Source organism: Scyliorhinus canicula, chromosome 19 (genome assembly GCF_902713615.1).
Source record: "Scyliorhinus canicula chromosome 19, sScyCan1.1, whole genome shotgun sequence".
Lineage (NCBI taxonomy): Eukaryota > Metazoa > Chordata > Chondrichthyes > Carcharhiniformes > Scyliorhinidae > Scyliorhinus > Scyliorhinus canicula.
The window spans coordinates 19,081,212-19,095,236 of record NC_052164.1 but is presented as its reverse complement, the minus strand read 5'-3'; the positions used below and the strand labels follow the sequence as shown (position 1 = coordinate 19,095,236).

At 46.3% G+C, this 14,025-nt stretch overlaps 1 protein-coding gene across 1 annotated transcript in view; it reads left to right on the top strand.

Moving 5' to 3' along the window:
* The window catches only part of ptges3l (prostaglandin E synthase 3 like), a 36,070-nt gene extending 23,235 nt beyond the window's left edge, over window positions 1-12,835 (top strand). Inside the window, exons 6-8 of the mRNA XM_038778924.1 lie at window positions 3,767-3,820; window positions 9,255-9,279; window positions 12,519-12,835. Coding sequence (XP_038634852.1) covers window positions 3,767-3,820; window positions 9,255-9,278 — 78 coding nt within the window. The 3' untranslated portion in view covers window position 9,279; window positions 12,519-12,835. The remainder of the gene's footprint in view (window positions 1-3,766; window positions 3,821-9,254; window positions 9,280-12,518) is intronic.
* The last annotated feature ends 1,190 nt before the right edge of the window (window positions 12,836-14,025 follow it).

The following is a 14,025-nucleotide window of genomic DNA, read 5'->3' as shown; positions in this document are numbered from 1 at the left end:
GACATCATTTGTGGTTAGCAATTCATGCTTCTCACCATAGCGAGTATGCTGCGCAATAATAATTACAAATGCATATGTCAGAATATTATAGCTTGCGACTAAAGCACCGTATTCTCCGAACCCCCTCTTCTTCTTGCCCCACCAGTTCAGTTTGCTGTGGGTTATTTCATTAAACTGATTGGTGCACCAGAAGTTTATGCATGTTTTCTTCAGTCTTTCTGATGAAAGTTTAAGTTATGGTTTTTCTCCTTTCTAAACAGTTATTTTCTTTTTTTTTTTGTTTAACTGCATTCATCAGTGTGTTTAAGGAAAACCTGCAAGACTGCTTCCTACTTTAATTTAATTTCTTTGCTCAAGTGCATTTCAGCAAAACAAAAAAAACTTCTCGGAGATGCGGCTTTTGTAACAGTTCTGTTTACCCTCAGAAATACCATCCAGAAGATCATAACCATACTTAATCCACCAGCTCTCCTTATCCAAGCATGCTCCTTGTTTTTCCTCTAGCTGTGTGTGACTCCCTATGGATAGATTCCCTACTCATACTTTATTGATCTATATGCTTACTTGAGTACTCATTCTCTGATTCACGCAAACTCTCTACAGCTAGACAGCTTAGAGGTGGAGTCTCCACTGCAACCTGTGTCATTTCTGGGTTTGTCAGCAACTCTGTTAACATTGGGACATGTGTAGAAAGCAATCTAGATGGGTCTGGGTTTTTACCCTCTCGTACAGCGGTTCCCAACCTTTCCACTTATGCGGACCACAGTTCGTCATCAAAAGCTGTTGTGGTATCGCTGTGGTTAGCACTGCTGCCTCATGGCGCCGAGGACCCGGGTTCGATTCTGGCCCCGGGTCACTGTCCATGAGGAGTTTGCACATTCTCCCCAAGTCTGTGTGGGTCTCATCCCCACAACCGAAAAGATGTTCAGGGTAGGTGGATCGGCCACATTAAATTGCCTCCTAATTGGAAAAAAAACTTTTAAAAAAAGTTTTTGCAGACTACAATGCACACAAGCGATTTTAAACATTGGGCTGGATTCTCCGTCACGCCGTGCCAGATTTCTGGTTCAGCATGGCGACGGGATGCTCCATTTCACTGGCTGGTCAATGGGCTTTCCCATTGTGGGGCAGCCCCAGGCCATTGGGAAACCCCCGGGTTGCTGGCAAAATGGAGCATCCTGACGGCGGAGAATCCAGCCCATTATTTTTTACAAAGCCTACAACTGTGCGGAGTCTGCACATCCTCCCCGTGTGTGCGTGGGTTTCCTCCGGGTGCTCCGGTTTCCTCCCACAGTCCAAAGATGTGCGTGTTAGGTGGATTGGCCAGGCTAAATTGCTCTTAGTGTCCTAATAAATAAGGTTAATGGGGGTTGTTGGGTTAGTGGTATAGGGTGGATACGTGGGCTTGAGTAGAGTGATCATTGCTCGGCACAACATCGAGGGCCGAAGGGCCTGTTCTGTGCTGTACTGTTCTATGTTCTATGTTCTATGATGGGTGTCAAACCTAAAAACGCAGCTATTTCTAATACATTGAGGGTTATATTACATAAGGCTATCTGAAGCTTTTTAAATTGCAAATAATAATGTAACATTGATTACGATACATATACATGTATTGGAATAATGTTTTTCCACGGAGCACCTGCAGCACTCGTAGACTGGACCACAGGTTGGGATCCACTGCTGTAACAGCTCCTATGTACCTGTGCAGACTGTTGCACTGTGCTCAATGCAGAAGTGACTATCATGTCCTGTATTTCCCAATCCCTCCTTTCAACAGCTACATATTGTTGTTCCCACCTGCCTCCCACTAAGCCCATTCTCCTGATATACTCACTCAACACATGCTGCTTTTGTTTTGCTCCTGATGCTTGACTTTTCAATATGAATGGCCTCTTAAACCACACATGCCAGGCTTGTCCAACAATCAGTTTCTCATTGTGACTCCTTCAACTGAAATTCTCTCCTCCGCCACCAGTCATCCTCTTTTCTGGCTAACATTTTAACCTAAAAAAAACTCTTTTCTGTTCTGTTCACTTTTAAATTTGAGACATTTTAAGTTGCCTTTATCATCAGTGGAAATCAAGGAGCAGTCACCAAATGTAAAAACTGTTGGGTCTATCTTATGATGCCTCTTGTGTTCAGTTCTGTTTGGCGTTTGCACTTTCTCCCCGTGTCTGCGTGGGTTTCCTCCGGGTGCTCCGGTTTCCTCCCACAGTCCAGAGATGTGCAGGTTAGGCGGATTGGCCGTGCTAATTTGCCCCTTAATGCCATAAATGTTAGGGTTTGGGTTGTGAGTAAGGTGCTCTTTCCAAGGGCTGGTGCAGACTCGATGGGCTGAATGGTCCCCTTCCGCACTGTAAATTCTATGATTCTACTGGTCTCATCCACAAGGAGGCCCTGCACCCCTTAGAGTCAGCTCATCTGATGTATCCAAAAATACTTCAAAATATAACACTGAAATTCCCTTATATAAAATAGATATTCTAATTTTCGCACATTCCTCCATGCTATATTTCTCTAACTCTCCACAGGCTGGACTGATTAAACACAACTAGATTCCAATCATTCATTTACTTCATTTTCCAGTCCGCAAGTGGTCCTCTTCTATGCTGTAAGATTGTATGATTACCGGATATGCCAGACTGTCTCCACCGGTTGGCTCAGTAAAACTTCCTTTTAGTTAACCTTCGCTGCACGGGGCAGCAGGGTAGCATAGTGGTTAGCATATTTGCTTCACAGCGCCAGGGTCCCAGGTTCGATTCCTGACTTGGGTCACTGTCTGTGCGGAGTCTGCACGTCCTCCCCGTGTGTGCGTGGGTTTCCTCTGGGTGCTCGAGTTTCCTCCCACAGTCCAAAGATGTGCAGGTTAGGTGGATTGTCCATTCTAAATTGCCCTTAGTGTCCAAAAAGGTTAGGTGGGGATAAAGGGAATAGGGTGGAGGTGTGGGGCTTAAGTGGAGTGCTCTTTCCAAGGGCCGGTGCAGACTCGATGGGCTGAATGACCTCTTTCTGCACTGTAAATTATATGATTCTATGATTCACAGACAACAGGGGCTGTTTGCTCTGGACCAACATAGCTCTTCAGGCTGGCTATCCTCTCTACTTGCCTCATCTCAGCAACTCTTCCCAAACAACCCAAAGCATGCATTTCCCTGTCCCTTGGATCTCCCCATTAACAGGAAATCAAGGGCTTGACCTTTGACCCTCTGCTCGCTCTCTGGGGTCTGGAGGGCTCAACAGCTCAATAATCGAGCAACTGAACTCTGGGAAATAGCGAGAATCCACAACCCAAAAAGATAAGCAGGGTAGGTGGATTGGCCACGCCAAATTGCCCCTTAATTGGAAAAAATTAATTGGGTACTCTAAATTAAAAAACAAATACCTGTGACAAAATATAGTCCCTCCCAACACCGAGGTGAATGTCTGCTGAGAGCACCTGGAATGTGCGGAAATTTCACTTGTAGTCCCAGGTGGTTTGGTTTTATTTTTGATGGTTATGTTATTTTTGTTGACAAATGAACATTTTAAGATTCTCGTTGCTTAAAATTCCACTCAAAACTTTGGAGTTAAGTGCATTCCATGGTATATGCCTACAGTGAAAAAAAATTAATCACATTAAAATGTGACTTCCAAAATATATTCCTAAATCTTCACTGCGTGCATTTTTCAAAGCTGGAAAATTTACTGGAATTTTAAATCCACGAGACAATGAAACTCTGGCGATGGGATCTTATTTTTCTCAGCTTAACATTTTCTTTTCCAGATGCTGAAAGATCTGAAGGATACTGGGCCACCTCCTACAATGGATGATCTCGATGTAAATATTCAACCGTATAGGAAGTGATTTTAGTTAACAAAGACACACAGAGTCCAATTTCTTTAACTTATTGTCGTTGCCTCAACTGACCAAAATGACACATTCCCGCAAGAAGTAGAAAAATGTCTGAACCTACATTGCCAACAGTGAAAACCACAGGACAGATTTCCTGTTCCTCACGTTGTTTGATCAGTTGGGCACAGTGAGTACAGGAAAAAAACCAGGTGTGAAGAACATTCCCTTGTTCGGGAGGCTGCCACTGGTTTTAGATGCTGGAACTGGGAACTTTATTCTCACACCATGATATCTAATAAAAGGGAGAAAGACTTGCCTTTTATTTAGCACCTATCATGACCACTGGATGACTCAAAGCTGTTTGCAAACAATGAAGTACCTTTGAAGTGTTGTCACTTTTAAAATCACAATTGACGCTCGCCGTCGGGAAATCCCCCCCCCGTCGGAGGCACAGCATTGCGGAGGCTCTGGAGAATATCAGGTCAGGCCCACGAATGATGTGCAAACGGCCTTTACTGTACGTGCGGAGTAGAATGCATTGACTCCAGTGTCGAGGCCCGATTTTGGTTTCACGACCGATTCTCTGCCCAATCGTCTTCCCCGATTTCGGAGCGTCCCATAGAGAACCCTGCCCAAAGCTTCTAACAGTGTAGCATTCGGGCGGCATGGCGGTACAGTAATTAGCACTGCTGCCTCACAGCGCCAGGGATCTGGGTTCAATTCCGGCCTCGGGTGACTGTGTGGAGTCTGCAAGTTCTTCCCGTGTCTGCGTGGGTTTCCTCCGGGTGCTGCAGTTTCCTCCCACTGTCCAAAGATGTGCAGGTTAGATGGATTGGCCATGCTGAATTGCCCCTTTGTGTCCAAAACGGTTAGGTGGAGATACTGGGTTACGGGGATAGGGTCGGGGTGTGAGCCTGGGTAGGGTACTCTTTGCAAGGGTCGAGGCAGACTCGAGGGGCCGAATGGCCTCCTTCTGCACTATAGAGATTCTATGATTCCCTCAGTACAACTGAGCCTTCAGATTTATGGTCAAGTCCTAAGACCTGAACCCAGACCATTCAGGCTCAGAGACAAAAGTGTTCTCAACTGAGCCATTGCCCAGTATGTATGGCTTTATTACTACTCCAATGTTAACCTTTTATTAGGGAGAGTAAACCAGTTACTTCTTGATAAATGGCTCAGGCAACAAACATCTGAGAATGACCTGCCCTGTAGTATCAGGAAGTGGTGTGAAACCGCCTAGAGATGTGTTGAAATGTCACCAAGACCATTTATTCCTGTGTTGCATGACAACATTTGAATATATTTTTCCAGGGTTATATTTGGTCCTTAGTTACATTAAACGGGAGCAGCATTCTCTTGGGAAAGGAGAGGGTGGATTAATGCGGTCATTACAGTACAGAAGTTCAAATAGCACCATGACCAGTTGCACAGTTGAATTCAATAAATCTGATTATTTGTGGGCTGAATGGTAAACGCTTTAATAACCCAACTGGCCATCAATGTGCCTGGTTGGACCTACTTGTAGTTGACACATTTGCTGGATGTGATCTACCGGCCACGTTGCGCCCGAAAGGTGTGGCGGCTCATAGATGCCGGGTGATCCCTCTTCCGGAATCGTCTTGGCTTGCCACGCCTCAGGAAATCTGTGGTGCTCTGCTATCTATCTCAACCCTATTATATCTATAAGACCAGGGGCACAATCGATCCGCCTTGCCAGGCCACCGTGCCAAGATTAGCAGTCCAGTAACATCACGATGCTCCCCTAAACATGTTGGCCTGCCATAAAGCCCAAGCATCCTATGATTCAGTTTAAACTTCTCCTGTGCACTTTCGGTACTTCAGTGTTAAAACAAATTTCTTGTAAGAATGGAATTCTCGGTGGCAATATTCATTTCTTCCATGGGGTGGGAAAGCATTCACATCCCAGGTGTGACTTTGGCAGTGATACATTGAAACATAGAAAATAGGAGCAGTAGGAGGCCATTCGGCCCTTCGAGCCAGCTCCGCCATTCATTATGGTCATGGCTGATCATCCAACTCAATAGTCTGATCCTGCTTCCCCCCCATATCCTTTGATCCTCTTTGCCCCAAGTGCTATTCCAAACTGCTTCTTGAAAACCTATGTTTTGGTCTCAGCTACTTCCTGTGGTAACAATACCTGTGGTAACAATACCTTTGAGAAAGTCTGTAGGCTATGTTAACATTGAGGCAATGTTGATCAGTGAAGCTTCTATTTTGAGATACTTAAAATTTAAACAGTTGCCCGAATATCAGGGATGGGGATTATTTTAAAAACATATTTTATTCCAAACACAACTAGTAGCATACACATACAGCAGCCCATTATATGAAAATGGCTTATTTTCACAAGTAGACTTCAAATAGAGTTACTGTGAAAAGCCCATCGTCGCCACATTCCGGCGTCTGTTCGAGAAAGCTGGTAGGGTAATTGAACCGTGCTGCTGGCCTGCCTTGGTCTGCTTTAAAAGCCAGCTCTTTAGCCCTGTGCTAAACCAAACATGATTCAAACAGTTTGTCAATTTCCCCCTTTTCTTCCCTAAACCACCTCAACATCCCCACAACCCACTCCCCACCCTTCTACGCTGACGACAAATGGATCTTAAGGACAGCATCCTCACCCCCACTACCTCTGACAGGGTCTTGAAAATCGCTGCCCAGAAACCTCCTGAACTTTGCACGTCCCCAGAACATATGAGCGTAGTCCACCAGTCCCCTGCCACATCTCTCACATACGTCCTCCACCTCTGCAAAAAACCCACTCACATGGGCCCGAGTCATATGAGACCTATATGCCACCTTGAAATGTATACAGCTCATCGTCGCACAGGATGGGGCGGCACAGTGGTTAGCACTGCTGCCTCATGGTGCCGACGACCCCGGTTTGATCCCAGCCCCAGGTCACTGTTCGTGTGGAGTTTGGACATTCTCCCCAAGTCTGCAATGGTCTCACCCCCACAACCCGAAGATGTGCAGGGTAGGTGGATTGGCCATGCTAAATTGTCCCTTAATTAGGCACTTAAAAATTTTTTTTTAAATTCTAGCACAGGATGAGGTCGAATTGATCCAGTGCATTATTTCACACCAGGCCCCCCACCCAAGCTCAATCCCCAGTTCTTCCTCCCATTTCCTCTTTTTCCCCTACATTGGCACCTTCTCTATCTCCATCAACCACTCGTAAATATTCCCAATCTGCCCCTTCTCCAGCTCATCAAAGGGATGGGAATTTTTTTTGCTGGGCAAGAAAGCAGCCTTGGGGACAGCCAGCTTGCTCAAGAGTGGCGGTAGGAGGCTGAATCTATTTTAAAGATTGGGTCACGTGAAGATGGCAACAGGGCAGATGGATAAAGTGGTTAAGAAGGCATATGGTATACTTGCTTTTATTAGCTGAGGCACAGAGTTTAAGAGCAGGGAGGTTATGCTGGAACTGTATAAAACATTGGTTAGGGCAGCACGGTGGCATAGTGGTTAGCACTGCTGCCTAAGGCGCCGAGGTCCCAGGTTCGATCCTGGCCCCGGGGCACTGTCTGTGTGGAGTTTGCACATTCTCTCCGTGTCTGCGTGGGTTTCACCCCCACAACCCAAAAAATGTGCAGGTTAGGTGGATTGGCCACGCTAAATTGCCCCTTAATTGGAAACGAAAATTGGGTATTCTAAATTTTAAAAAAAAACGTTGGTTAGGCCACAGCGAGAGTATTGTGTGCAATGCTGGAATATGCATTATAGGAGGGATGTGTTAGCACTGGAAAGGGTACAGAGGAGATTAACCAGGATATTGCCTGGGCTGGAGAGGGTTAGTTCTGAAAAAAGATTTGATAGACCAGGGTTGTTTTCTTCAGAGCAGAGGAGACTGAGGGGGGACATGATTGAGATGTATAAAATTATGAGGGGCACAGATAGAGTAGAGAGGAAGAAACCTTTTCCCTTGGTGAAGGGATAGTTAAGGTTTGGGGCAGGAGGTTTAGAGGGGCTGTGAGGGTGGTGGGACTCTGGAACTCACTGCCTGGAGAGAAGGGTGATAGGGGCAGAGACCCTCATAACATTTTCGATGTGCACTTGTGATGCCAGCGATTCAAGGCTCTGGGCCAAGTGTTGGAAAATGTGATTAGAATACTTAGGTGGTTCTTTTTGACTGGTGCAGACGCGATGGGCCAAAGGGCCTTTCCTGTGCTGTAGCCCTTTATGATACAATGACTCCTGAGGCTGATTTCCTGCTCTTCCTCAGAGGAAAGCTTTAAACCCACCGACAGGGCTTCTCTGGTGGTCTGATCAGCCTCGTATCATCGGAACACCTACTGGTTACCTGGTTACAGCTTCAGGGCTTATTGAAGAAGTAGGAGATACATTTGGATAAAAGTATGGGACTCTTGTCTTTTAAAAAAATATATTTTTATTCTTCTCCTTTTTCACATTTTCTCCCAAATTTACACCCACCAACAATAAACAATAATCATTAACAAATCTGTCAATCCCCATATCAATGACAACGATCCCATCCTCCCACCAACCCCCAAACATCAGCCCGCATGTTTACATAAACAAATGACAAAAAGGAATCAGGAATCACCCATAGTTACCATTAACACACACAGCCCCCTCCCCCAACCCTCCCACAACCCCCCCCCCCTCCCCAACTAATGTTCGATGTTATCCAGTTCTTGAAGGTGCATAATGAATAATGGCCATGAATTGTAGAACCCCTCCGTCCTTCCCCTCAGTACAAACTTAACCTTCTCAAGAGTGAGGAATTCCAGCAGGTCCCCCCACCACACCAGGGCACAGGGTGGAGAGGTTGCTCTCCAACCCATCAGGATCCGCCTTTGGGCGATCAACGAGGCGAAGGCTACAACATCTGCCTCTGCACCCGTTTCCAACTCTGGCTGGTCCGACACCCCGAATATGGCCTCCCGAGGGCCCAGGTCCAATTTCATGTGCGCCACTTTCGAGATTACCCTAAAAACCTCCTTCCAGTAAGCCTCCAGCTTTGGATAGGGCAGCACAGTAGCACAGTGGTTAGCACAGTTGCTTCACAGCTCCAGGGTCCTAAGAAACAGATCTTTTAGTGTCTTAATCCCCTTCTCCTCCCATTTCCGAAAATTTCCATCCCACTTCCCTGGCTAGGACTCTTGTCTGACTCAAGCCAACACCTCATATGCATGAAGAAACAAACATTTTATACCCATGACTCAAGAGACTCAGGGAACTGATTTCCCCATTCTATTTTGACCATCTTTCTTGCCAAGCTCCCAAGCAGGTTTCATCCATGAGGCAGGGCTGGGGTTTTAAAAGCCTGCCTCCCCCCATCCCCACCATGAGGTTGTTCATTGTCTTTCATTTGCATGTTCAACATTTCCTGCTTTTTTTACTTATTAATTTTGCATAAATTCTCTGTTTCTAGGATGAGTCTCTGGACAGCATTTAAGGTAAGCTGAAGAAAAACTGTAAAGTATAACACTATTGCTGGCATGAATTCCAGTCACCTTGCTGCAGCACTCCCACTGGGGCAGTGTAATTACAGCTTGACAAGTTTAAGATCATAAGACCTTAAGAAATGGGCCATTCAGCCCTTCGAGCCTGCTCGGCCATTTTATAAGATCAGGACTGATCTAGCACTCACTAAATTCACTTTCCTGACTTCTCTCCGTAATCCTTAATTCCCCTTCTGATTAAAACATATCAATCTCAGAATTGAAAATGTTCAAGGACTCGGCCTCCACAGCTTCCTGGGGTAAAGAATTCCAAAGATTCACATTTAGCCTTGTGCTTCCCGGCGCTCGCACTGCCGAGAAACACATGGTTATTCAACGCAGCTCGTGTTGTACAAGAGGCCTGAACGGGGAACGTGAGGCCGAAGTTGCGCATCGATCCATTTTGTACAGTGGGGAATTTCGCTCGCCGGAACTCCCCATTATAGCGAGAGATCAGGACGCCATTTAAAAATGGTGTCCTTGTCCCCAAGGCCCCCAAAGCAATCCCCGACCTCTCCCCCCCCCCCCCCCAGACCGAATGCAGTACGGGAGGGTCTCTGGAACCCCCACACGGCACCCCCAGCCCAAACACATGTGCAAAGAAAATGCAGCATGGCAGTGCCAACCTGGCAGTGCCACCTGGGTACCTTAGCAGTGCCAGGTTGGCACCCATGTTGCATTGCCAAGGTGCCAGGCTGGCACTGCTCAGGTGCCCAGGGGACACCAGTAGTGCCAGGACACCACCCTGTCCAAAGGGCATGCAGCTGGCAGCCTCCAATCCACTGGTGAAAGGTGCCTGCCCAAGGTTTCCGACGTGAAGGCGATGAATCCCAAAGCACCAAGTCACTTGGCTTACTGTCTCGCTCTAATATGCAGATTTGCCAAACAATGACCCCCCCCCCACAATGGGCGGGATTTGAATCGCAATGTTTCCCAACATTGCATTGTATCTTGCGAATAGTGTGAGCCGGGTAGATCCCATGATCTCCCTGTTTTATCGACCTCGCTGCGCCGCACGGCGGTGAGCTGCTTTTCCGGCACAGCATGGTCATTGGATTGCACCCTTAAGGGCGTGATTCTCCGGCCGCGTCTGCCCGGCAACCGGAGAATCCCGCCCGAGAGCAATGGCGGCCCACCCATGGCGTTCTTGGGGCGGGAGAATCCAGCCCTTAGCCTCAAAATGGGAGAATTCTGTACAGAAATGAAATTTAATAATGTTTTTTGATCTAAAAATAAACTTTGGAAGCCATGAAGGGGGCTTTTTTGTGGAGGAGGGTAGAAGAACGCACGTTAGCAAAACGCCTGGAATTGTAACCAGTGCTTGCACTCAAAATACAAAAATACAAACGAACAGTAAGCTGAGAAAAGACTTGTTAAGTTATCAAAACTCATCGTAAGCATTAATAATGCCAATTCCAGACAAGGGCAGACATATTCTGTGAAATTCCTCTTGAGGATAGTTACCTGTGAGTCACCACCAAATGATCTCAACTAACTTACACAAACACTCCTCCAATATGCCCAACTGTATTAAAGTGGAGATAAAGATGAATTAGAAAAATACTAAAAGATTGGCTTAAACTTTTGTCTGTTTCCCTACCCAAACTGCAGAAATCAGTGCTTTTATTGAATACAAGAGACTAACCGTCATTTTTGAATGTTTCTATGGGGGTGATTTTGTGCCTGCGCTTACTGTCAGTGAGAATAGCGATGCGGGCGCAAAATACCGTGAGAGCTGGAAGATGGAATTCTCTTTGGCGAGAATCTTGTTGGCCAATATCCCCCCCCCCCCCCCCCCCCCCCTCCTGCCAGTGACATAACGAGCGCAGGAAAGTCATTTAAATATATTTTTATAAATTTGCATATTATTATTTTTTTGTTTTAAAATTTAGAGTACCCAATTAATTTTTCGAATTAAGGGGCAATTTAGCGTGGCCATTCCACCTACCCTGCAAATCTTTGGGTTGTGCGGGCGCAAACCACACAAACACGGGGAGAATGTGCAAACTCCACACAGACAGTGACCCAGGGCTGGGATCGATCCTGGGGCCTCAGCGCCGTGAGGCAGCAGTGCTAACCACTGCACCACCGTGCTGCCAAATTTGCGTACTATTAAAGACCAACCTGTCATATAAGCCCCCCCCCCCCCCCCGACCGCACTGAATATTCAAAGTGAATATTTTTTTTAAATTAGAGAACCCATTCATTTTTCCCAATTAAGGGGCAATTTAGCATGGTAAATCCACCTACCCTGCACATCTTTGGGTTGTGGGGGCGCAAACCACGCAAACACGGGGAGAATGTGCAAACTCCACAAAGACAGTGACCCAGGGATCGAACCTGGGACCTCGGCACCATGAGGCGACTGTGCTAACCACTGCGCCACCGTGCTGCCCGCTCAAACTGAATATTGACAGGTTGGCACTGACAGGTTGGAGGTGGCACTGGCAGGTTGGAGTTGGCACTGGCAGGTTGGAGTTGGCACTGGCAGGTTGACAGTGCCAACCTGTGCCAAACTGGCAGTATCAGACTGTGTCAATCTGTGCCTGGGAGCAGTGCCAGGAGCGGACCCTTTGGATTGCCCAAATTGGGGGCGAGGGGGTGTTCCTGTTATGTGTGGGACGGAGCGCCGATCATACTGCCGTGCTGGTTGTTGGCTGTGGGGCGTACAGCCCATGATAATTGTGCTATGGGGGAGGACGGAGGGGCCCTGATAATTTTGCTGTGGGGGTAGAAACCTGATACCTTCATGGCTGGGGGGGAGGGATGGGGGGGGGGGGTGCGCGGGGTGCAGTGCTGGAGGGAATTTTCACCTCAATTCTGAGCGGGGCGCCCTATAAAATGGCTCTCCATTCTCAGTGAAGCCAGCCTTGCCACTTGTATCAGGCCCAGCCCCGACAGACTGACGGTGTAAAGCACGCCCCCCCCCGATTTGTTTTGTCAGAATTACTCAAGATCTGGTCTGAAAACCTGGCAGTGGATCTGGAGAGATACTGGCCGGTTTTCAGTCAGAGCCTGACACCCTGACAAATTATGGGAAAATTCCACCCCATGTATCTGTCAATAATTAAAAACGTATTGGCAGGGAGCAGAAATTTGGTCATATTATTCATTTTACAAAGCATTTACTTGGTCTGATTTAAAGACAATGGCAATTCTGAACAGCCTTCTCATTTACTTTCAAACAACTCCAGAGTTATCAGAGGAGGTCAGCAACAGCACGAAACTGGAAGAACCTACAAAGGATTCCAAGACCCTGGCAGAGCCAATAATGTGAATACCATCAATTCTTGTATTGAACCTACTGTGAAAGTGTTTCCTCTCAATAGTAGCTACTGAGCATTGGCAGATTGACTGGTTTTTTTTCCTGGTTAAATTATTGGATGCCTTTCAGGTGTAAGAGAAAATGTTAAAATTCAGACTGATCAGTTCATGTCCTGCAATTGCTTCTGTATCTGGCACCTGAGTTGTACTGCACAAGACTAATAAAGGAACTTTTCAGAAAAGGTTACCCAGCGAAAGGTGTATTTTTTGAAAGGATATTCCGATACAAGAATAACTGACTAGGAAACATTTGGATTGATAATTCTTGGGTGCTGATGCTTTTAGTTCACAATAGGCAAGATTCAATTGGAGGCGTAAAACTGATTATAACAAAGACAAATTGAAATAGTGAATTCAATATACTTCAGAAAGTCATTTTTTAAAATCACTTACCCATAACCGGAAAGGATTTTTTGATTTCCCCCTTTATAAGCGGAGTTGTACTTTCCTCAACCCTTCAGTATTGGGGCGTCTCATGCCTTATTAGTAACCCCACAGCAAACTCTCAATGAAGTCACATAAGAAGGTTGGTTTATTTTACACCCAGCCAAAACGCGGGAGGGAGTTTCGCAATGTCCGCCCTTTTTTGCATTCACACAATAAAAGACAGATGAGGGAAAGAAAGGGGCTTCAGGGGAAAGACCGTGATAAAAATAAGGATCATGGTTTCACATGAGTCCAGTAAAAGTCAATGTCCAATGAGGGTTCTTTCAGGTGGTTTTGGCTGGCAGAATTCCTGGTCTTGGATCTCGGAACTTGGTTGGGGATTGAGTCCGTTGAAGATGCAGCAAAGTATTCTTGTATCCTGGAAAATAGTTCAGTCTGTAGGCGAAATAAGAACTAGGAGCAGGAGTAGGCCAACTGTCCCTTAAATACCAGATTCCTCCTGGAGAGCAGGACCGGAATTCTCTGGTCGTCAGGATTCATGGCGGCGTGGGGTGGTTTCTCAAGGGAAATCCCATTGACAAGCGAGAGGATCGAATCCCGCCACCAGCAAATGACACCCAACCGAGAAACACGCGGCTGGGCAACCGTAGAATCCCACCCGTGACTTGGACGGAGATGGAGATCAAAGGCAGGCTGCTAGCCGAGACTCGGGCAGTCTCAATGAAGGGTAAAATGCAACTGAAGATAAAACCCAATGAATAATTCTGTTTTTCGGTTAAAGCCTCCCATTATAACCACATAATTTCTACTGGATGCTTCTCTAATCTCTATCTTTATACATTGCCCATTGTCAGCAGGTCATTAGATAACTTTCATCAGAGTCTTGTCTTTTTACTGTTCCTGAGTTCTATCTGGACTGTTCCCCTACCTGTTTACCCTTACCCTTTTCTATTCTCTCCACTACTTTGATGTTGCCTTTGATCAAATTTT